This window comes from Brassica napus, chromosome C8 (assembly GCF_020379485.1).
Source record: "Brassica napus cultivar Da-Ae chromosome C8, Da-Ae, whole genome shotgun sequence".
NCBI lineage: Eukaryota > Viridiplantae > Streptophyta > Magnoliopsida > Brassicales > Brassicaceae > Brassica > Brassica napus.
The window spans coordinates 45,299,468-45,323,681 of record NC_063451.1 but is presented as its reverse complement, the minus strand read 5'-3'; the positions used below and the strand labels follow the sequence as shown (position 1 = coordinate 45,323,681).

The 24,214-nt window shown below is 32.9% G+C and overlaps 4 protein-coding genes and 1 non-coding gene across 6 annotated transcripts; 1 reads left to right on the top strand and 4 right to left on the bottom strand.

Annotated features, from left to right (window-relative positions):
• Positions 1-26: 26 nt before the first annotated feature.
• On the bottom strand, positions 27-2,452 carry LOC106411930 (putative ALA-interacting subunit 4). The gene is made up of 8 exons (XM_013852792.3): positions 2,251-2,452; positions 1,640-1,698; positions 1,473-1,547; positions 1,278-1,391; positions 1,119-1,189; positions 747-1,044; positions 358-647; positions 27-235 (listed from the first exon to the last, which is right to left on the bottom strand). The coding sequence occupies exons 1-8, from the start codon at positions 2,336-2,338 to the stop codon at positions 178-180; spliced, it is 1,053 nt and encodes a 350-aa protein (XP_013708246.1). The 5' UTR covers positions 2,339-2,452; the 3' UTR covers positions 27-177.
• Positions 2,453-2,900: 448 nt separating this feature from the next.
• Positions 2,901-4,902, bottom strand: LOC106416224 (metacaspase-8). The gene is given in 3 exon segments (XM_048765204.1): positions 2,901-3,137; positions 3,140-3,706; positions 4,107-4,902. Coding segments are annotated over 3 exon segments (1,125 nt in total). The 5' UTR covers positions 4,453-4,902; the 3' UTR covers positions 2,901-2,925.
• A 3,423-nt stretch (positions 4,903-8,325) lies between these two features.
• LOC106413814 (putative rRNA methylase YtqB) lies at positions 8,326-9,850 on the top strand. Of its 2 annotated transcripts, XM_013854556.3 has the most exons (7): positions 8,326-8,602; positions 8,720-8,783; positions 8,867-8,925; positions 9,013-9,065; positions 9,159-9,232; positions 9,322-9,477; positions 9,577-9,850. In XM_013854556.3, exons 1-7 carry the CDS (start codon positions 8,398-8,400, stop codon positions 9,704-9,706), a joined length of 741 nt encoding a protein of 246 aa, XP_013710010.2. In that variant the 5' UTR covers positions 8,326-8,397; the 3' UTR covers positions 9,707-9,850. The 2 variants fall into 2 exon arrangements, with proteins under 2 accessions (XP_013710010.2, XP_013710009.2); XM_013854555.3 differs by having other exon boundaries at positions 8,329-8,602; positions 8,867-9,065.
• Positions 9,851-9,892: 42 nt separating this feature from the next.
• Positions 9,893-9,965, bottom strand: TRNAR-CCG. Its single transcript has one exon. It is a non-coding gene; the product is annotated as a tRNA-Arg (tRNA).
• Positions 9,966-12,317: 2,352 nt separating this feature from the next.
• On the bottom strand, positions 12,318-13,649 carry LOC106414198 (transcription factor MYB58). The gene is made up of 3 exons (XM_013854894.3): positions 13,432-13,649; positions 13,204-13,333; positions 12,318-13,118 (listed from the first exon to the last, which is right to left on the bottom strand). The coding sequence occupies exons 1-3, from the start codon at positions 13,568-13,570 to the stop codon at positions 12,548-12,550; spliced, it is 840 nt and encodes a 279-aa protein (XP_013710348.1). The 5' UTR covers positions 13,571-13,649; the 3' UTR covers positions 12,318-12,547.
• Between the last annotated feature and the right edge of the window lie 10,565 nt (positions 13,650-24,214).

The following is a 24,214-nucleotide window of genomic DNA, read 5'->3' as shown; positions in this document are numbered from 1 at the left end:
CGTAATCTTGAATAAGTAGTGTGTCATGTTGACAAAAAAGACTTGTCTCCCTTAAGATTTGGTGTAATCTTGAATAGTTGAATAGTGTGTTCAGTTTTGTATTCAAACACAAACAAACAAATAAGAATATTGCTGGAAAGTATGTGACAGAGATACCAAGCAAACAAAACAACTCTATCATCGTCCACCTCCAGCACTCCTGTTCCATGACAAGTAAGATGGATCTCCCAGTTGCCTGAAACACAAATATTAATAACCCATAACATTATATTCATTTACTATATATCTAGTTTTGGTGATGTAGACTCTTAAAGATTCTCTGTGCACTGTATTGGAGAGAATGATATAGATTTATACCTTGGCTTTGCTAGATACAAGACGGAGAAGAAGACAGCCAAGGACAAGCATATGCTACCAACAGTTAAGTAAGCAATCCCAAGGAAATCATTCCTTCCACCAAGCCAGCTAGTGGTAGACAGCACAAGCTTTTTCTTTCCATTGAAACTATAAGTGTTGTAATTGTTCTGCAACAACACCTTTATGGTATCTCCAGCTTCAAGATCAGTCTCTATTTTACCATACAGCTTTCTAAATATTGGTAGAGCTGCAGTTCTCATCCACACTATTAAGTCTTCTTGCTCACTCAACTGCCAAAAAGCATTTTTAAAAAATTAACAATGTTTATATTATCATTTGTTTCTTTGACCAAATAAAATGCTTCATGCTTCAAGAAAAAGATCACTTACTGGAATCTTTGGATCAAGACTTTTACCGCCGATGGGAAATCCTTTCTGGAAATTTTTGGGGAAGACGTTTTTACCAAACTTTGAATCTCTATCGCTTTTCCATGAGATGTCTTTCTTATTCACAGATAGTTTCTGGTTGTTTCTAGTGAAATCATAAGTATCATTGAACAAACTCCAAGCAACAAGACCACAAGGAACAATAGGTTCACCACCTACTGTATCTTCTGGCGCACATGATTTCACATCGTTTTCATCTTTTGGACTTCTCAATTGTCCATCTTGTCGACTTTTCACATACCTGCACCAGAAACATGCTCAAAAGATGGTACTCCTAGATTTCAAGAAACATTACAAACATGAGTGAGATGTTACCGTCGATGATTTTGGTAATAGTTCTCAAGCTGGTAATAAACATAGACAGGATTCTTCATAGTTTTTGTCACCTATCATAATTAAAAAAAAGAACGTTGTGAAAGAAAGGTAATGAAGGAAACTATATGTATACCAAGTATAAAGATGATGAATATCTACCGTTATTGTTCTGTTACACCTCTTATCTTCTAAGCCCTGTATGTACCTCACTTTGTTGTCTCTAAAGGATAATGGAATGCAGTCTATGTCATATTGATCAACAATTTCGATGACCTTGTAAAAAAAAAAAAATTATATTCACAGTCAGAAATAAATGTAGCTGGAAAGTGAGAAAAAACATAATTAGAAACATACACCCTGAGAAGCAAACAGGCAAATAGCTCCGAGAGGGATAAAGACAACCCCGGAGACAAGAAAGGTCAGAATCACCTGCACAAGATCATAAACAAGAACTATAATAGTAAACATTGAAAACTGTACTCGTAAGAATGTTTACGTTGTATGAGTTGTTGAAGCTTTACCCATTTTGGAGTAAGAATTGGTTTGCATGCTGGAAGCTCCTGTTGTGTAAATCTTGAATCTGATGCAGAAAATGTTGGCCAACAGATTAGGTTTCTAGTTTACAAATCTAAGCATTTTATAAGAAGAGAGAAGTTTGATTTGCTGGGAGTTAATCTGACAAACAAGAAATGGGTTTAAACTGCAACTTTGTCAAAATTTCACATGAGATGGATTTTTAAACATACCAAAGTAATAAGAAAATAAAAGCAGCCATTGTGTATAACATGTAGTACTAGATTAAGATATCACTAATGTGAATTTTTGCCTATATGATATATCTCTACACAATGTAAAATTTCCAGTTAATAGCCTACCAGCATCTCAAACAAAGAATATGAGTTTCAGACATTCATTTCTATGCGCACATAAGCTCCTCTCGATAGAAATACATAGAACGCATGATCAATTACAACAAATAAAGGTGGTTAATGAAAAAAAAAAAAAACATTCCAGAAAACTAGGTCTTATCGCAAAGCACACATTTATCAGATCAGCCGGTAACAAAAAATGAAAAATAACCAGAAAATGCAAAACATGTATTAAAATTTGGGGATAGAAAATTGTAGATCACATTTTGGACGCTTTGAGGTGATTTTGGCAGCAGAAGCCTCAGGGGATCCACCACCCAAGGCAATTGAGGACGTTGCAGAGAAGCTCATTACGAAGAAATTATCTTTATTTTTTGACAAAAACGAAGAAACTTATATGTTTTTTTAGTTTTGCTTTTTTGCTGGTTTGGATTTGAGTTTTCGGATATCCGCATTAATAGTCTATCCGAATTTTAAGTTTTCCGATTGAGATGTCTTCGGTCATAAGACCAAGGTTATTATTGAACCGGAATTAGTTTGGTGATCTGATCAATACCATATAATATAATCGATCGAGCCGGTCATATTTACACATGTAGTGTTTGTTATTTACAACAACTACAATTTACGTATATCTAATTCTTCTCAGTTCTCACTAAAATTTACGTGCTAAACAGCTAACTATCCATGAAAATTGCGTCGTGTGGGTGTTAGCACGTTACCATTTTAGATATGCAAATAATTGAATCAATCATGTAGAGGAAAACATGTACATTATTTGAATCACAAGTCACTGAGACACTTAGTCATCCAAAATAAAAAATATATAACATTTCAATTAATTTTTTAAATCACACAAAAAGTAACCTATACCATAAAAAAGTGTCTAATGAATATTTTTTTTGATAAAAAAAAGTCTCTAATGAATTCCATGTGTGTTAGCAAATAAATGGGATATTAACATAACGGTCATGACAATATAAACCTGGCCGTTGACCAAACTTTTGTTTCTTGAGAATCTCTCTAGCTCTCAAAACCATCTCTTTGTTCGTTATTTCCTGTCTTGTCCCCGACAATATTGTCTGAATTGCGTCACTGAATGCTCCATATGCTTTTCCAGTTCTTGTCACGTATACATCCTCTGATCTTGATCTGTTTGACACCCACTTAACAAAATACCGTTGTTGGGATGCTTACTTTTAACTTCAGATCCTGCACCATCTGTATTAACCTCGCGCTTGCCTATGAACATACCTAGCAATCCTCTGTGAGCATTTCGTTTCATTGAATTAGAGAGCATAACATGCGGACTAGAGTCTTCGCCAAATACTTTAACAAGTGTTTGTCTGATTTTCCCACATTTGATATCGGTTTGTCCGGTTTGCTCCTTGAGAAGACTAATGTAGCTATCGAGAGGTAGATATCTTGTTTTCATATCTACCGTCTCACCGTCCTCTAATTCGCTTTCTCTAGTAACACTATCGTGGCCTCCTCCACTTCCTCTCTGAGAATCATTCGAGGATATTCCACAAGTCGTTAGCAAACTCCTCACAATGCTAACCAAGAAAGTAACAATCCTAGATTTTGGCTTATTCACGTAGCTCTCCCCGATCTGTTCTTTTGCTTCCTCTATGAGACCACCACTGTGACAAGAGTCCGAGATTATCGTCAGCAGACATCCCTTTTTCACCTCTGCTACCATGTCTCTAAACTCATTGTCTACAAATACATGTTCGGCAAGAAGATGACTATTAGAAAAATGGTAACATAATTCAAAACAACAATATGTACAAAAAAAATTGCAGTAGCTATGCGTTTTATAGGGGATTATTTTTAGACGGATGCATAGACTGTTTTTTCAAACGCCTAAACAGATTTTTTTTTTTAATTGTTTTGTTTAGGTTGGTTTTGCCGTCTAAAACGATTTTTAGAACATTTACAACTTTGCTCAAAAAAAAAAGAACATTTACAAGTAAAAAGATTCATCAAGGTGAATCAAAAATATCAAATAGAAACGTAACGGTTTGCTCAACTTTCGACGGCAGAGTACTCTGCTTTTCCAAAACAGAGTATTCTAACACACATGAAATCAAAACTCTGACAAAAAAAGGGCACATACCCGTGATCAGATTCATATCGCAAGGAGTGATACACTCATCGTAATCTGTTGCGTCGAACAATCCTTCTTCTGTTGGGAGTCTCGTGCCATGTCCACTGTAATGAAACACCAGAACATCACCGGGTTCTCCTTCAGCGATGAGTTTCTTGAGAGCCTCGCGGATGTTCTTGCCGGTGGGTTGGATGCTGGTTTTGTCTGTGTCGATCAACACCGTTATGTCCTTGTTTGAGAATCCGTAACGGTCGATGAGGCACTTCTGCATGCGACGGACGTCGTTGACACAGCCACGTAGCTCGACGGCGGTTCCAGGGTAGTTGATGCCGATCAAAAGCGCTTTCTTTGCCATTGACGAGTGAATAAACAACTAACTTTGTATTGGGGAGAAGAGTCTCCGCTTGTTTTGTTTCTTTCTTTCCTTCTTTCTAAGAATTGAATTTATCAGTTTATTAATAATCGAATGATTTAGCATTTAACTAATGACCAATAAAAAGACTAGCATTCTTTGCTGTTATCTTGTCTTTTCCTCTTTGAGGGAAACTTCGTTGGGTGCTGTTAGTGGCCGGCCTTCCAGTTTCACTTAATAATTCATTGGTCTTTTATTAATGTCAGATATATACATATAAAAGTTTTTCAGCCTGAATATTCATACATCTTTTTAGGTAAAATCTAAATTGTCCATCAGTTTCAAATTAGATGTCGTTTATGATTTTGATTTTTTTCACAGAGATTAAAAAAACAGTTTACTGTTCAATTTTGTCTTTATTTATTTATTAAAAATTTAAAGCATATTATTTTTAATTTAATTAGAGATAAAAAAGATAAATTAATACCATATAAACTGGATTGAAATCATAAAACAGTATTTATTTTATGACAAAAAATTTTTTTACTCCGATACTAATTTAAAATGTAGAAAATATTCAAAAAAAAAATTAAAACTGTTCTCAACAAAAATTGAATATGTGCAATCAAAGAGTTGTATCTACTTAACCAACTTGTGGTTGGTCAACATGATAGCTATTATGCTGATATCATTTGGATAAGTCTAAGGGTGGCCGGTTTATTAGTTATTTACTTAATAAAGAGTTGACACTTGACACTATCTTTCTAGTATTTCCCCTTGCAAGTACACCTATGACTATCTCAGGTCAGTTTATTAATTCGCTTCGTATGAGCTATGAGACTAATTAATTTAAAGAAAAATTAGGAAAAAAAGACACTTTCAACTTAGATTTGTCTCAATAAAACTTTTTGAATTTTTTTTAGGAAAATAGAATTTTATTTCTTGTTAATACCATAATACCATTATAATTAACCAATTAATATGAATTTAAGTATAAATTATAATTTTCGTAATTGATTTAATATTAATTATTTTTTTTTTTAAAGTAAAAACAAAAGGTAAAAAAAACACGGTTAAAGGGTATTGGGTTAGTCTAATACATTTTTTATCTTGTCGTAGCCGTCGTTGTTCTTCTCTCCATCCATGGAGATTTAGGGTTCTTGGAGATAATCTTTGTTCTTCATCGGTGTTCCGTCAATCCTTTCTTCATCTCTAACCTCGTTTTGGTGATCGAGAAGGGTTTAAGGAGGTTTCGACATGGATTTCTCATCACACGGATGTTCAGGGTACGGTCCGATTTAGAGATGGATATCAGGAGAAGTCTAAATCTCTTGAGAGGAGATTTTGGTACTCGGAGAATTGGGACAATCAATTTTTTCAAAGGGATATACACAACAGAATACAAGCCACTAAGGGCATATCTTCAGGATGCTATCTGCAGGGGATTGAGTTATGGGAGTATAAGTGGGATACGGTTAATAATGGTTTGTGTCAAGGTTGTCAAGGTTTGTGTCTCTTTACTTGTGCAAAGTAGGATTTGATTTGGAATATGATCTAAGGAATTGCTTTTGGGGATCAAATGGTTTAAGGAATATATATATATATTCTGTAACCCCTGGAATACATGGATTCTGTTTTTAAACCAACGCTTCTTGATAACCTAAGTAAAAGAACGAATTTTTTGGAATACATGGACTCTGTTTTTGTTTACAAGACCTTTATATAGGGGGAAAACAAAGGACCAAAAAGAGGGATATTAGTAGAACAGAGGGGGCATGGTGCTACTAACAAAGATGACTATACAGATCAAGCTAGATGGTCTTCTCCATCTATTCAAGACTTTGGGAATTTGTCAAAAAGTGAGATCTATATCTGGACTTCAGATCATGGAAGGTTGATTGATTCATAGCATATACTTATGGCACCCAACAGACGGTTTCCTCACTCACATGAGATTTCATCATACCTCAACGAGTCTACTGTAATTGGAACAGATTGGGTCACGGTTATGGAGCACATACGGTTATGGAGAACATATAGTTTTTTATTGTTTTGTCTTAACAAGCTGTATGAATAGTCTTCGGGTTAGTGTCTTTTATTATTGTTGGTGTGTCTGTTTGGTTTCTTTGTATGAGCCTAAAATTCATTATAAGATTGTAATGATCATATATTGGGTCACTAGACATTTCGAGTCTTTTATGTTGGAATCAGAGGGGAGTTATGAATTCAATAGAATGTTGTACCAAAGCCTTCAACAACTTCGTAGTATCAATGCTGACATGCTCTTTGCAGATAATATTTTGGTAAAATTTTGGGTCAACTTAATGGCGAACAATATTGCTTCTTTAATCATATCGTATTTTGTTGTATGGGAACCGAAGGATGTAGTAGAAATATATGGTCCATTAAGAAGAGAGAGAGAGAGACGAATAACTGGGAGGAGAAGGATTTAGTTTAGATATGAGAGATTTAGGGTAGATTTAGTTTAGATTTAGGAAAGATATTTATCGAAATATGGAAGTTTCCATATTTTTCGTGATTTGCCTATAATATGTAATGTGCGTATATCAGGGTGCCGAAGAGAGGGTGGGAGGTTTATTCTTCCTTACGCATTTGATAACGTAAAAGACAGAAAAGGTTATGACACATATAAAAAAGAAGGTAGTTCACAGAGTCGAGGTTAGACGTTGTAATAAAGCTATAAGTAGATTGTTAGAATATTACCTGACGAAATCTAGCTAGGATAGAATATTGAAGAAAGTTTTGTTTGTATTCTCTACCTACGATAAATCCGTGTGTAATACTTACTATCCGATTTCTAGACTAAGTAGATAGCTAGAATGAATATTATATTTGTGCTAGAACATAAAATAAAACATGATTCCACTATTTTTAAAAATAAATTTTTAACATATAAATAGTCATACTAATGTTTCCAATGGCTTACATATTTTTTTATATTTTTAAAACTTATTTTACTATTTTTTCCATTACAGAAGAGTAAAACATGTTCAAAATGACCAAAACTATCAAAAGTCCTATTTAGATAAACAAAAGTTGAAAGTGTCTTTTTTTCCCAATTCTCCCTTAATTTAAGTCCTATACTCTTTATATTTGTCATAATTAATATAAATCCATAAAACTTTTGTAGATAACTAGCACATATATAAAAATATGATAGTAATATTAATTAATAAAATCTTACACTAAAATATAAAATTATAAATAGAAATACATAATTAAATATTAAACTACAAGAAAAATACCACATTATTTCATAAAATTATTTTATTAATGCTCCATTTTCGGTTATATAAAATTAGTTTGGACAATATTTTAGAAGTTCCGGAGAAAATTTATTAGACTATTAGTGTTGTTGTACTATTTAAATTTGTGTAATAATTATGCATTCATGTATATATCTTCTTAAAAAACATTTATTGAGTTTTTTTGTAATATTTTTGTTGTCTAATTCTACTTTTAAAATATTATAAATCTTATTTTGATTTTCAAAAACACTTTTATGTGTAAATTTTTAATTTATAGAAATAAATTTGAAATATTTAAAATATAGAAAAGTTTTAAAAATTAAAACTATGAATGCGAAATACTTAAGAATAAAAAATGTGATGTATAATTAATTATAAGAAGCAAGATGCAAATAAAAAGAAGAAACTTCAAATTTAGAGTTTTGAGTAGTGAATATAAAGTTTCATTCTTAAAATTCATAACCCTAATGTTCGTTTTTTGGTTGCATGCACATTCTGTTCACAACAAGTGATGTGCAAGAAAAAAACTTCAGCAAATGAATGTATAGATCACTACGTCGTCGTTTGGTTTCATTCTTATGAGCCGACATATTAGCTTATTGGGCCGAAGATTGGATAGTGTAAGAAAAAGTCAAACTCTAGAGAGCAGAGATCGAAGCTCCGTTTGAAACGCTCTGCAATGGCGGCTGGGTTGTTCCGAGCTGAGATGTCAATGTTATCCTCCACGTTGGCGCGAACGTACTCCATTCCCTTCCGCAAAACGCTAATCTCCTTCGATTCTCGAATCGCAATGCAAAGAAACTCTTTACCCAGAACTCGACATTCTCGTGTTGCTTCTCTCAGCTCATCGTCTCCTTCGCATTCACGAAATTTTCCAGTTCCAGGTCAAATTTCTGATTATTGGGTTACTAAAAAATCTGAACTTGGAAAGAAATAGAGTAACTACAGAGCTTCCGGATCATGATTAGCATTAAAAGTTCGTCTTTTTCCTTCGTTTTCAGGGATCGAGGATGTCTTTGTTGGTTATCTATTTGGGAGGAAGAAGGCAACAGAAGTAGCTCATGTGTTAGTACTTTAAACCCATTACTTAAAGTGTGGAGCTTTAGCTATTACATGATAACAACATCAGTCTGGTTATTACTTTTCAGTGTGTGGGAGCAGGTAATCCAAAAGGGCGATATGGTCATTGACGCTACATGTGGAAACGGTAACGATACTTTAGCAATGTTGAAGATGGTTACGGATGATTCTGATTACTTTGGTGGCTGTGTCTATGCAATGGACGTTCAAAAAGAGTCCATTGAGAGCACTTCTTCTTTGCTATATCAAACCCTTGGCTCAAAAGAGGTTGGATTAGATGATTAACCAAACCTCAGGTTCTATAGAGCTGTGGTTCTTACTAATGTAGAGTCTTTTTCCATTTATGCTGAAGGAATGCAGAAGGAACGCGTCAAGCTCTTTAATATGTGTCATAGTAAGATGGAAGAGATTGTTCCTGAAAACTCTAGTGTGAGGTACAGTTTGAATTTGATGAATCTATGCAACGGTTTTGATGAATCCATGGTGACATTTTGATGAATGCAATCTTGTTTTATGAAGTTAGGATGGTTGCGTTCAATCTGGGGTATCTTCCAGGTGGAAACAAGTCGATAATCACTGTCTCTAATACAACTGTATTGGCATTGAGGGCGGCTGAGAGAATCTTAATGCCTGGTGGTCTCATAAGCTTGGTAGTTTACATTGGTCATCCTGGTGGAAGGTAATGAAAAAAAAAACTAAAAAAGCTTCCATGATCTAATAAAGGTGAAATCTGAAGTTTTTTTTTTTAATAGTTTGATCCACTTTTGTTGTTGTTCAGGGAAGAGTTAGAAGTGGTTGAAGCTTTTGGGTCGAGTTTACCGGTCAGTGATTGGGTCTGCTGCAAGTTGCAAATGCTGAACCGGCCTTTAGCACCGATTCTTGTTTTCATGTTCAAGAGAGAAAAGTGATTTTTTTTCAGATTCACAAAAGCTTTGTGTGCATCTACACATCACCATGTTCACTTGCATGGTATGTTCTTATTAGTATTGTAACTTGTAACCTCAAGATTTTGTTTTTGTTAATATACGAAGCTGCTTCATTTTTTTTTTGGAGATTCTGGCCCAAGATTGTAAAAATAAAAATAAAAGAAAAATCGACCACGCTGGGACTCCAACCCAGAATCTCCCGCTCCGGAGGCGAGCGCCTTATCCATTAGGCCACGCGGCCTTTCGGATGTAATTTGATTTATATTATATTAAACATAAAGACATCAGAAACGGTAAAAACAATGGGATAAACAAGACCATGAGATTTTTTTTACCGAGGCTCTTTTTTCCTTCTCTTTTTAGAGGAAATCTAGGATTTCAACAAAATCAATGAAATGGAAGAAATTCAAGTGACTAAAAATGGTAAATTCCAGATTCCAATATACTATAACTGTAAAACATTTTCTGAAAATGGAGATGAGAATGTTTTTGTCTATAGTCATAATGGTTGTTTAACGATTAAAAGGTGAAACTAATCTCAATGGTGGTGTCAAGAAACTTTTTGGATACTAGTTTCTGGTACTAGAAGAGATGGTTAAACAAAAACTTAGAATATTTTTTTACAAAAAAAAAAACTTAGAATATAAGACATTACATAACCAGATTCAGATTTTATGTTTATTTTTTTTCTGTATAATCAGATTCAGTTACCATTCCACGTCTTTGGTCATCACTTCTTGTGGGTTGCCTAGAGATGATTACTTATGTCAGGTTATCGAACGTGGCATAATGTCATGGAACTCGTTGTTGTGGAATATGTGCATAAAAATGGTTATAAAAATGCTAAGAAAACATTTTAGGGTAAGTTCCTCTGTTATACAAGACAACATCTCTTTTCTTTTCTTCAAGTTTTCATTTCTTGGCTGTGAGATATGATATGTTTGGTACACAAATGAGAGCAAAACTTCATCTAGTTTTGAAAAAGACTCAAGCATGGAGAAATCGACAATCTATTATGCTGATATGACGGATGAGAATCGTCAAGAACTGATTATTTCATTTCAGTTTGCTTCTGGTACATTGCCGGTGTATTATCTAGGCTTGCCTCTTCTAACACGTCAGATGCGAAAAGAGGATTATCAGGTGCTTATCGAGAAGATAAAGATGCGTATTAGCTTATGGACTAACCGCTTCCTGTCTATGGTTGGTCGGCTGCAGTTGATAAAGTCAGTTTTGCTAAGCATAGTCAATTTCTGTATGACTGGTTTCACGCTTTCGGGGCAGTGTATTAAGGAAATCAACAGCCTCTGCTCTGCTTTCCTTTGGTCTGGTCCTTCTTATAATGTGAAGAAAGCAAAAGTTTCTTGGGATGTGGTCTGCCTCCCTAAGAAAGAAGGAGGTCTGGGTCTCAGATCACTGAAGGCGATGAACAAAGTCCTTACTCTGAACCTTCTATGGAGGCTCACGTCCTCTCAACCTTCGCTTTGGGCCAAATGGATCTAAGCGTACTTGGTTAAGAGCGACATAATATGGTCTATCAAGGATACAACAACTGCAGGATCATGGGTGTGGAGAAAGCTTCTAAAGTATAGAAACCTTGCAAAACAATTCCATAAAATGAAGGTGGGAAATGGAAACCGAACCTCTTTCTGGTTTGATTCTTGGTCTTCACTGGGATGTCTGTATGATATCACTGGAGTCCGTGGATGCATTGACTTGGGAATTAGAGCAACTGCAACGGTCTCTTCAGCTTTGCTTTCGAGAAGACGAAGTAGAGACCATCGACAAGATATTCTGAACATCATTGAAGCTGCTATGGTAGAACAGAGAGCCAAGCTATCCAATGAAGAGGATTGTGCTATTTGGAAGAGTTCTCCGGATGAGTATAAACCAATATTCAGTACAAAAAACACTTGGAGTTTACTTCATCAGCAAGCTCCAATTGTCGATTGGCACAAGAGCTTATGGTTCAAACACCACACTCCAAAATTTGCTTTCTTTACTTGGTTAGCTATTCAAAACCGTCTAACAACGGGTGATCGAATGCTCCTATGGTCTTCTAGTGTAAACCCAGCGTGTGTGTTCTGCAACCAGCTGGAAACTAGGAATCATTTATTCTTCTCCTGTCCATTCGCCGCTGAGGTATGATCTCGGTTAACCAAAAACCTTCTTCGTGGGAGTTTCACAACTGAGTGGACAGAGCTAATAGAGATCATCAAGGATAACAGTCAGGATTTTCTCTCTAAGTTTTTAACCCGCTATGTCTTCCAACTCTCGATACATTCTTTATGGCGAGAAAGAAATGACAGAAGACATGGAGCTACTCCAACTACAGTCTCTGTTATGGTCGGCATACTTGATAGGCAAGTCCAAAACAAATGTCTCTCGTTCCGGCAGGTTCGGAATTTCACATTTGTTGCAGCCTTAGGGGTGTGGTTTTCTACCAGATAGCATATAGTCTAAAAAAATTATAAAATAGTTATTCTTAAAAATGTAGCACAAGTTGCAAAAACAGTGTATTTTCTTTTGAGTAAATTTAACATCTATTCAAAAAAAAAAAAAAAAAAAATCTTAGCTGCTGAATCAGTTTAAAGACAATAACAATTAATCTTACTCAATCTCATGGTTGCTATCTGATAGGGTATTATTATTCCATCTCAAACCATGTTTCCTTGGTTTCAATACAAAGCAATCTTTTGGCTCTGTAATTTCTACGTTTCTTTGCTATTGCTACTACATTCACCTACCTGATCGTGAATTTTAACTCTATTGTACATCTTAATTGAGAATAATCAGTAAAATGAGTTCATTTATGGCTCTTCATTAATGATTTATCAGGACCTCATAACTCTCCAAAAGTGATGGGGAGGGTGAATCTTCTTTAGCTTCATTGTTCTGTTCTTGTTGTTGTTGGCTATCGTCTTCTTCTAACCCAAGTTCACTTTCCAGGTTCTTGAACCATTTATCAACTTCATCTTCTTCAGATTCTTGATGATCCTTTGGAGTCAAACTGTTCTCAGGTTGTTGGAAACCCTCTAGGAAATTCCACACGTCAGGATCTATATCAAAAGGTATCTCCAGCAGCTCTGGTTTGTCTACCTCTTGGAGCAACCCCGCCAACTCGCTGTAATCTTGAAAATACTCAAACGTTTCGCCTATCTGTACATCATCCTCCTCCTCTTTGCTAACAATGTTGGAACCACCAAAAGACCTAGAAGCATTAGGAGATGACTCTTGGGACGTCTCTTCTTTATTCAAAGAACCTTTTGATGCTGCTTCATCACTGGCATTATGGTTGATGTAGGAGTTCAATCTTTTCTTGAGATGTGTGTGCCACACGTTCTTGATCTCATTGTCTGTTCTTCCTGGCAGTTTAGAAGCAATCTTGGACCACCTGAATCCAAAAAATGAAGAAAAGCTATTGTTAAAATCAAAACATAGAGAGGCACACAATGGTATTAACAAGATGTAACACAGACTTGTTTCCAAAGCTCTGGTGGAGTTTAATGATGGTTTCTTCTTCCTCTAAGGTGAAATTGCCACGTTTCAGATCAGGTCTGAGGTAATTGATCCATCGAAGGCGACAACTCTTGCCACACCTCAGCAATCCTTCATTGCATGCATAGAACGACAGACACAAAGAATAGTTAAGAATCAGGAGGTTAAAGAAAAGATAAAGGAAAAGGATGTCAGATCAGATATATTACCTGCTTGTTTGGGGAGAGATCTCCAATTCTCATGACCATACTTGTGAATGAAAGAGATGAGTTTCAAGTCTTCATCTTGGCTCCATGGTCCCCTCTTCACTTTGGTTTTGTCACAACATGGAGCTCTCCCTTTGCCCATTCTCTCTCTATCTCTGTCTTTTCCCTCTCACACACTTTTGAGATTCCTTTCTACCAAATCTAATTGGTACTATGTGTATTTATACAAGGAAGTGGTGTGTGACCTGACAATGAGAAATATGTTATAAAGGAAAGACAATGACAATTGTCAAATCAGATTTGATTAAGTTTAAAACTTGTCTATATTGTAGGTGAGTATCTGGCATGCTTCCTTCTTTTCTAATATATACTTCCATTTATGTCAAAATAAATATTTTTGTTTTGGAAATATTATCTCACAATTAAACATATGTTTGAAATTTCAATATTGAGTCTCACATTCTATACGTTGAATATATCTTTACCAAAAAAATAAATAAATACTAACTAGATTTGTCCTTGTGGTTATTATTATTGTGTACAAAAATTGACTAGCGCAACACATTAGTTAATAACTTAATATTAATAGTTTATGGTAAACTTTGATATATTTTTTTGACTAATAACTTTGATGATTGACTAACTATACATGGATCATGAAGTCTCTCTAAGTCAAATCAGGAAGGGCCATTACAATTTTTCTATCTTTGGCTAAACCAACTTTTGAAAAATGGTTCTAACTAAAAAGAACAAAAATATTGGTAAACTGACAATTCATAAAATAAAACTTAACTTATAATTACTTTTTCTCTATACTTTAAGTTATTAATCTGCCAAACAAGACGCAAGGATGTTCTCACCTTTAGTCTGCCGTCTCATATTAGAGAAGGCACTATTATATATAGTTTGAATAATTCATTCGTTTCAATAAAAAAATAGAAGAACTGCACACAATTGAGTTCGACAGGCTATGGTTTTCCGAAATTGTGAATGAGCTATGCTTTATTTTTGCAAAAAATGAGAGAGAGATAAGTCTAACAGATCAAGTTTTTATCAGATCCTTAAATAAGAAAATCCAGTTAATTGATAAAATTATAAGTTCGTTCAAAATGATGCTATCGACCGACATATATTGTGCATCAGAAACAGTTAATTCATTGGCGAATAATATTTTAATATAAACATCCTTAGAACATGTTTAATGTAAAATTTTATTTTTTTCTATAAAATAGAATAATTCTGAATTCAGTTTTACTAAAACTTCACTCTATTTTGAAGTGAAAATGCAGTAATGAACAAAAGATAAAAGCATTATTTTATTTATATAGAGTAAATTCATTGTTTACTTCATTATAAAAAAAAAAATTAGAATGAAGTTAGAACATTATTTATTACAAATTCTATTTTAGAGTCAAAATAGAATGAGATTGAAGATGCTTTTAAAATTATTTTTTTATCGTATCAACTTTATTTTTTTGTATATAATAATTATTTATGCAATTAGTTTTTTAAAAAAATGGTATAATAATAAGTATATTATTTCAAACTGAAAATAAACTGTTTGCTTAAAAATTGCACTAATCTTGATTTATAATTTTGTATTTTTACAAAGATATAAAGTATTCGCAAACAATTATAACTTTAAAATCTTATACTCCCTAGGTTTCAAAAATATGTATGTTTTAGAATCTTACACATATCAAAAACAAAAAAAAAATATGTAAAATTCCTCATAACTTTTAACCAAAAGAATTTCGATAAACACAATTATATTTTCTAAAATTTACAGTTTACCATTAATTAATACATTGAAAATGCAAAAAAAAAAAATCCTTTTGAAACTATTTTTTCTAAAACATAGTTCTCTTCGAAACAGAAAGAATATAAAACATAAAATGGTATAATACTTTTTGGTGTAAAAATGGTATAATACTTCTACTGCTTTAATTAACTTTAATATATACTCAAAATTTCAGCAATAATTAACTAAAATTATGTTAACCTAAAAAATTACAATCAATACATCCACTTCAATACTTTATTTACTAGGGGCATTGACCCCACGCAAGCGCGGAATTGTGGACAGAGTTCTTGTTTCATCTCAATATTTTTGCTAGGGTTATTGTAGTTGTGAATTTTGCGTTTTGAGTTGTTTTTCAAGTTTTTTTTATTGTTATAGGGTTAAAGTTGTGATGATGAACTGTGTATGCATTGTTCTCCACCTATGAAAGACTAAACAGTGTTAGTAATGTGATTGATATAGTTCGTGTTGTTGTTTGTTGTGTCACTGAAATTTATTGTTTGTTGGTCTTTTTAATTTGTTTCATGTACTGTTGAGAGTACATAAATTATACTAAAGTTGTTGAGAGTACCTTTTACTTCTGGATATTTTTTCTCCAGTTTAGTCGTGTAATTTGTGTGTATTAAGTAATAATTTTTATTATCCTTATTATGTTTGTTATATGTTTTTATTTTATTTTTAAACTTGTTGCTCTTACCGAACTTTTAAAACAAATATATGAAGACTTGTAGAAATAACTATAAAATGAGTGACAGTTCTGAGTATTTGGGCTTTAAAGAGTTTTAAACGAATTTATGTATTTCTCATAAGAAGACAATAGCATTGGTCTGTTGACATTGGGCATGTAAGTTATTTTTATAAGACAAGAGGAGTGAGCAAGTGGAGCTGTTGTTGCCGTCTTTGTGTCTGTCGGAATTGTCTCTTGTATATCTTGTTGTGGCTGTGTTTGTTTATCTTTTATTTGATGGGTAATATGTAAACAAAAATCATTGTTAGTTGTATTTATCAGAGTTCATAACTTACTCTGCTTTTTTGTTTAGGTAATTTCATTGATCTTGGTTGCCGTCTTCGTCTTCTTCGTTGCGAAAGTAAGTTTGTAAATTGTTAAATAGCTGGCCGTGTAGTTTGTATTTGTTTAGCTGACTCGGTGTATGTGTCGTTGCGAAAGTAAGTTTGTAAATTGTTAAATAGCTGGCCGTGTAGTTTGTATTTGTTTAGCTGGCTCGATGTATGTGTCGTTGAGTTTTAGTTGAGGTGATTGGTTTGGTATATTTGTTTTGAAGTGTATTTCTAAGATTAGACAAAAAAAAAGAGGGGTCATTCTAGTTTTTGGTGTTTTGATTGTTTGGGTTGTTGTGATTTCTTTTAAGCTGTAAAATAAAAGTTTGTGTAAAATTAGTTTGATAAGTAAAGGAGATAAATAGACTACCACAAAATTTGGGTAGGAAATATTTTTGATTATTGATGTTAGCACAATATAGATAATAATATAAAGAGAATTGTGTGTTGATTGTTTCTTACGGATCAATGATGAGACATATAACGACTCGAGTTGTTTCTTTGCTAAGGTTAGAGCCTTGGGCAGAGCGGATTTGCTCAACCACATCTGCGAGTTTAAATATCAGTTATGATAACGAAACATATTATAAACCCAGATGCAATATGATAATATACCTGGGAGTTCTAGGTTTGTGTTCGCAATCACTTGGAAATTGTTAAATAGTCTAATTATGATTGGAGATGGATCTCAGGAGCACCCGTGTTGACTTCATCAATAATAGTTGGTGAGATGAAACGAATGAGGAATGGATGATCAATTATCTTGTACATACTTGAGCACCTAGCAACCTCAAAACGACCGACTTTCACAATGGAACCGGCTTTCAAAGATGGCATGTAATGATTAGCAAGTTCGGAGGGAATAAACCCATGAATCACGGAATCTGCAAATAATATTATTTAACAAAGAATCAGGAAATCAATTAAAAACAATTATATTAAATAAGTGTGATAAATCGAAGATTAACTTACCTTTTCATCAAGGAAGAAAACCGTGATTTCCATAAATTCACTGTCTTTTTGAAGTTTAGGGAATCCCATAAGCGAGGAGGTTAGAGGCTATGCTCTGACTACTACGACCAACACGGAGAGACTCGAAAGTTGAGTGATGGATGCCGGGAACACCGGTTTGAGGAACTGGAGAGGCAGAAAGACATTTTCTAGAAGATCGTTAAAGCTAAGAGGAATCAATGAGTTTTGTGAAGATGCAAATTGGGTTCATCAAAGATGAGAATCATATATATATATATATATATATATATAGGGTTTACAAAAAGGTTACAAATCAGGAACATTTAAGATTTAAGATGGGGGGATGAAGAGTTCACTGGTAAAAAAATAGATTACGAACAGACACACAGCGCAACTCTGTAATTCAGACTTGTCTAAGACAATGATGAAAAGAACCATAACTCATGTTAAACGAAGACAGTTTACAATATGGAAAAACTATAATTGTTGTGTTTTTCATATAACGTGATGAACTTCATTTAAAAATAAAACTCATAATACACTTGTAGGTCCGGCCCACAGAAAAAACCGAAGAAGCAAACCTTCATAAATATATATGTTGGTGTTTATATCTTAATAACCGGGTTCGAACCACAGACTTAACATTTATTCATACTTTTTAAAAGTGAGACTCACCAAAATGTTGATGTGTTGCTTCAGGAAAGAAAGAATTGTACTATTTATTATATTATAGATTTATTTCGTATGTAATCGAGATGACTTAGATCAAATATTAAACTAAAATTTACGAGGCATGTAGAATTAGATATTATTGTCGTTAGAATTTTTACTTGCACAGTAAAAAAGGTTAGGCATTACTTTTCAATTCTAAAATGAACTTTTCAAATTTCAACACTACATCACCATGAATATTGATTAACCTGTAAAATCAGTATAAACATATTTGAAATAATAGTTGACTCCCCGGATGTGGTAGGCCAATTCGTTTAAGCACAGACGTTAGGTGCTATTACACTTCTAGTTTAAAATCCGGTGAAAGAAATGTTTTATAAATGGTATCATCAAGGACGGGCTCTGGGCCGCAGAAGAGACTAGACTTGTTAACAGAAAAAAAAAATAGCTTACTTAACTAGTTAACTTACAGTTCGTTTTCATCTCCCATAGCTAGCAAGGGACTTGAGTTTATGATTCCAAATCAACAGTGAGGTTTTGAGTCAATACCAAACAAGATATGACCAAACGCGTGCTTACGTTAACAATATACTTGGTTATTGAAGTGCTGTCATGTCTACAGTTGCTGTATTTATTTAGATTTAAAATAAACCGAAAACGATTAAAATTAATGGAGTGAATGTGACAATATTTAAGTTGTCTCGCTATGCATTGGAATGCATCGCTAATAAAGTAAGAATTATTATAGGTTGCATTTGTTTGGTGAACAACTTACGAAAATGTTATTTAAAGTTGAATCAATTAGGTTCCAAAGAAAGAGAAATTTTAGTAAACTAAGTTGAATAAAATGGAAAAAGGTTGAAACGTAACAATCGATGACGAACAGAATAAAATAAAATCTTAAGTAAATTAAAAAGATTGGAATTTGCATGACGAAAGCACACGTGTTGCTATTGGCATGCCTTTTTGTTAGTCTACAGTTTGGTTCGGCTGCCCATTTCTTTAAGAAATAGCATACCACAAGTACAATGAAATTGTAGTACATTTTTAATTAAGGTGTGACTGAATAATCCACCTTCGATTTTTGAATGTGTACCACTAGGCGCTAGCTATTGACAAGGAACTTCGAACGTATATGTACAATACAAGCATTTGGTTTTAAAGCTATGTCAGAATATTAAGCAATGCAGAAATGTGGCAGACCAAACTATTTATATGTCAAAATGTATAAGATTAGTTCAATTTGCTAATTATTTAACAATTTAGTCCATTATACAATGGCTTAATAACTAATATTAGGCTTTCAATTTATTGAAGGCACAAGCCATGTTTCTAAATTAATCACAACGTTTTTTTCCTACCAATATACTTAACTATTCTCAGAACTAAAATCTGAAATGGCGTCTGCTTTAAAAATGAGACCTCTGGTCCATATATAATATGAGATAACGAGGACTGACCTCACCTTTTCCCTATATTTTACAGAAACTTTGCATATACATATAGAGTAAGTATAAGTTTGGTGAGACACTAATGTTCAGACTCAAGTAGTAGTTTAAACAAGACTTTGGTTGCCAAACAAAATAGTTTGGGAAAAAACAGGAGCGCGATATATATATATGTATTAGTTTTTCTTTTTGTGCTAAAAATGTAAATGTCATTAAGTGAATAATGAAAGTCTGATTACAATAGAGATTGAAATCCAAACTGCTTAAAAACTGGTCTGATCCTAAAGCCCGCAAAAAAAAAAACATAGCATCAACGAAGCACTAAGAATGTTCGCATGAAAACAAGACTTAGAAGTAAAGTATTGCAACAAGCATCAACAAAAGTTCATTATACAAGCACTTCCTAAACCCATACCTGAACTAATCCGGCAGAGAGGAGGAGAAGGCTAATACAATTGAAATGTATTGGTTTGCCTTGTGTCCAGTAAAAAAGAAAAAAAAAACAGAAATTCATAACTTTTAGTCTAATACAACTGATATAAGCATTTAACGTCAAAATCATACTCACTGACTTTTGTTTTGAACAATTGTTTAGTTGAACAAGTTATCTGTATGTTCACACCAGAAACCAACTTTGTATTAACTATTTGAATGTGTATCAATAGGAGATTTTTAACATAAATAATTAATGCAAAAAAATATAGATGTGTCTATTTGTACTATAACTGTAAGTAAAGAAAGCATGCACGCAATCTTTATATTTTGGTACGTCATGTTCAATATCTATAACTTTAAAATAATTTTAAAACTCATATGTTGAGTATTATATATATACACAAAATATATAGTTGGTTAAAATGGATGTGCATGCTCATGTTTTTTTTCTTTTTCTGAGTTTATATATAATGACAAGCTACGCTACGTCGTGACCAAAAGTATGTAATGATAATACATCATTTAGATGACAGGTGATTAGTTTAGAATTGGATATGCTGACTCAGGTCTTAGTTAGTTTAGTAGTATATGTGATTGAAGAAAATTATTGGTGATTAACGTTACCAAATCATTACATGACGATGTGTTTGATAAATTGAAAACAATGATGGAATTTACAAAGTAACACCATTATAGGGTACCTACTCTTGGAAATATATAACTAATTTTTTAATTATACTATGTGAGTTGGTTGGTAGAAGATTTGCTTAATGGTGATGGCTTTTTCAAAGAGTCATGACTACCTAACTAATCACTCATAAGATCCAAACACAGGATCCATAAATTTATAATCCAAAAATAAATGCATAAATTAGTAAAGAAAATAGGCAAGTTGTGTGGATTTAGAAAGGATTAGACGATCACATTACATGTGCATGACGCACCGTTTGTTTACAAAGGATTAAGTACTATTTATTTACTTTAAATCTTACCTAGTTAAACATGCACAGTAACAGTATATCTATGAATAAAATATCATACTAAAAAGTTAAATTCAACTAATGTTTTTGGAGGTCAATTTATATTGTAATATTTTTAAGCAACAGAAGAAGAACAAAAGGTATTTGATGAGGTTAGTAAAAATGGTTTTCAGTCGTTACATATTTGTGGCTCTATATGTGGATACCACCATATGGCTAGGCTGTGTTTTTACATTTCATGGGCTAGTGATACGCTGTATGTGCCTTTTTAGCCTAAGCCCAGCCCTCGAGAACTATGAGTCTGTGAGTGTGTCTTGTTTTCAGTCCATGTAAATTGATACCAGCGGTGGGCCGGTGGTGACGGTGACTGCGATATACAGTCAACCAACCCTAAAATATACTCCAACATCAAAATAATTGGGTGAAGAAACATTCAACATTGTGTGCATTGCAAGGAAATAAAACAAAAAAAAACTAATTAAATTAACCATATTTAGTAGCAACAGTGTTTGTTTTTGGAGGAAAATATAATCGAAGCAACGGTTTGAACAAAACAAAACAAAACAAAATTGAAAAAGTTAGTTGGTGTTGGAGAATCTGATCTCAGGCTGCTACAATTTCATTATGGCCTCGGAGTTTAAGGTTTTCAGAAGCAGTTGTAACAATTAAAGTGTACTTTTCTCAAAAAAACATACTCCCTCTATTTCTTAAAGTATGATTTTCTAGATTTATTTTTTTGTTCCAAAATGATAGATTTTCTAAAATTTTAAGGTATTTTTAGTAGTTAATGTTGAAAAATTATATACTTTTAAAAAACATTAATTGAAAATATTTGAATTGGTTGAATAATATTAGTTGATATTTATTGGAAAATGTATAGTAAAATAAATAATAAATTCAATTGTAAATATTTATTATATTTTTAATATATATGAATATTTTAGAAAATATTTATTTCAGGAGCGGAAGAAGTATTATAAAGATAAAAATGCCCGTAAATTGCCGTATTATTAAACCTTACCGATCTCGCATTTAAATGCATTCAAATCCCAATACCAGTTTTGCTACCACTAATTAATATCTGTCCAGTTTTATTCATTCCAGTATACTACTATGGGTCACCCACTCACCCAATATGCATTCAAGGCCCTAGCCGTCTACTTAGGAACTTAGGAGTAATTCCCCAATAAATTTACCCCAAAATCTAGGCGTCTTACTAAAATCATCTCCAACTCAACTCTATTTTTTACTATAAAATAAAAAAATTGGATATCAAACAAGTAATAAAAGGAAGATATAAGCCTTAGATAGAGTGTCCACGTAGGCGAAAATAATCGGCCAATGAAAAACTATATTTTTGCCATGTCACCTTCTTTATTTGTTTTTACAAAATGATCCTTTAACTTTTTACTTAAACAATTATAACCGAAAATATTTTTTTAGTGAAATATATTATTTATATAAATATAAATATAATTATATTTTTTTTACATAATAGTTTGTAAAGAAATATTTAGTGTAAATAATATCATAATTTTATAAAATACTAAAATAAATTGGGCTGGTTTTCAACTTTCACAAATAAAAAATATTATTTGTAAACTTAGAAAAGAATATATCAAGAATATTCTTTTTAGGAGAGAAAATAGAAAAATACATCGGAGACAAATCCATCAAATTCCTCTATTTTAGAGAAAAATAGAGAAATACATTGGAGATGGTCTTAGGCATGGCCGACGTTAGGGGTGTCAATTCGGGCTGGCCCGGCCCGGCCCGGCCCAAACCCGCTAAGCCCGTAAATATTTGAGCCCGGCCCGGCCCGGCCCGAAAATTATTTGGGCCTAGAATTCAAAGCCCGACCCGGCCCTTATAGGGCTATAGGGCTTTTCGGGCTTTTGTGGGCTTTTCAAAAAAATAATTTGTCATTGTCACTTTCATCGTTTTAATACATGTGAATTTTCATTAAAAAAAAGAGTTTCATTTTTAAAAAATAAAAAATTTATAAAGTGAGTTTAAAATTTTCTTCTCTATCACAATTTTTTTATTTTTTCGTATGCTTTAAAAACATTTTATACACAAACCAAATTTAATAAGATTTAAATAATCAATTATCAATTAAAATAAAAAATATAAGAGAACAAAATTTATGATAAACATGGTCAAACGTTTCATACTTTGTATTTTGAAAATAAAAACATGTTGTACATGAAAGAAGAAGGTACTTTTGTAAAATTTAAAATGTAACACTTGTAATGATGAAACAATAAAGTGCATTAACAACTTTTATATTTGCTTTATTAGAGTTTGGATAAAAATATTAAAATAATATATCAATACTAATAATAGTTTCGATTACAAGAAAAAAGGATAATATTTACGCTAAAATATAAATTTCGGGTTTTCGGGCCGGCCCTAGCCCAAACGGGCTTAACCCCAAAATACCCAAAGCCCAAATGGGCTTAGCCCGAAAGGCCCAATTTTTTTTGGGCTTATAAAGCGAAGCCCAAGCCCGGTAATTTTTAGGGCTGGGCGGGCTCAGGCTACGGGCTTCGGCCCTAATTGACCTGTCTAGCCGACGTAAGCATGGCCGACGTAAATGATCGACGTTGAGATTTCACCTTTTCTGATTCTTACTATTCTAATGTTTCAATATAATTTGAATATTCACTTTGTTTTATAATATAATGGTTTAAAAGTATTTTTTGTTTCACTGTATAAATTGTTTTTATATTTCGATGTAACTTCATATTTATTGGATATTGTGTGGCCAATTAAATTATGTAAATTAATGTGTAATTGATTAAATTTATATATTAAATGACAGTTTTCTAAAGTAATAACTTTTAAATATTACAGATTTTAATTAAAACTGATTACATTTTGAAACAGATAGAGTAATCTATAAACTAACTCTATATAGATATGAGGACAAAATTGTAAAGTGATCTCACCTTGAATTTCTCTCATCCTGTGCATTCCTAATTGGAATGAGATAATCAACATATAATATTATGTTACTCTCAGTATATTAGAAATGCTCGAACCGTAAACCAATTAAGGATGATGCAAGGAAGACATAAAGATGTATTTCCAGTTATCACAAATATAGAATCAATTGACAACAACTTAATTATGTCCAGCGTAGGACAACAGAGAAGAGTTTCAATACCTTCTAATATTATAATATTTCACTATATTAGTGGCTAAATAAGTTTTCTCTACCACAAATACTCACTACATTCTTGGAGTTTAAGTTTTTCTATCTGATGATATTAGTAGTTTGATCCCAAAAAGAAAAAGAAACGGTTGAACTGTACATTGTAATTGGAGAAAAAAAACAAACAAAAATCAACCGAAGACTTTTAAAGTATATGAAACAAAAATTGAAAATAACAATTCTCTGCAATTAAAGAATAAGA

Coding starts and splice junctions, on each gene's coding strand:
- LOC106411930 (XM_013852792.3), bottom strand. CDS start 2,338: ATGAGCTTCTCTGCAACGTCCTCAATTGCCTTGGGTGGTGGATCCCCT. Junction 1,392..1,472: donor GCCTGTTTGCTTCTCAGGGT/GTATGTTTCTAA, acceptor TTTTTTTACAAG/GTCATCGAAATTGTTGATCA. Junction 648..746: donor GTCTTGATCCAAAGATTCCA/GTAAGTGATCTT, acceptor GCTTTTTGGCAG/TTGAGTGAGCAAGAAGACTT.
- LOC106414198 (XM_013854894.3), bottom strand. CDS start 13,570: ATGGGCAAAGGGAGAGCTCCATGTTGTGACAAAACCAAAGTGAAGAGG. Junction 13,334..13,431: donor ATCTCTCCCCAAACAAGCAG/GTAATATATCTG, acceptor CATGCAATGAAG/GATTGCTGAGGTGTGGCAAG. Junction 13,119..13,203: donor CACCAGAGCTTTGGAAACAA/GTCTGTGTTACA, acceptor TTTTGGATTCAG/GTGGTCCAAGATTGCTTCTA.
- LOC106413814 (XM_013854555.3), top strand. CDS start 8,398: ATGGCGGCTGGGTTGTTCCGAGCTGAGATGTCAATGTTATCCTCCACG. Junction 8,603..8,719: donor ACGAAATTTTCCAGTTCCAG/GTCAAATTTCTG, acceptor CTTCGTTTTCAG/GGATCGAGGATGTCTTTGTT. Junction 9,066..9,158: donor AAACCCTTGGCTCAAAAGAG/GTTGGATTAGAT, acceptor GAAGGAATGCAG/AAGGAACGCGTCAAGCTCTT.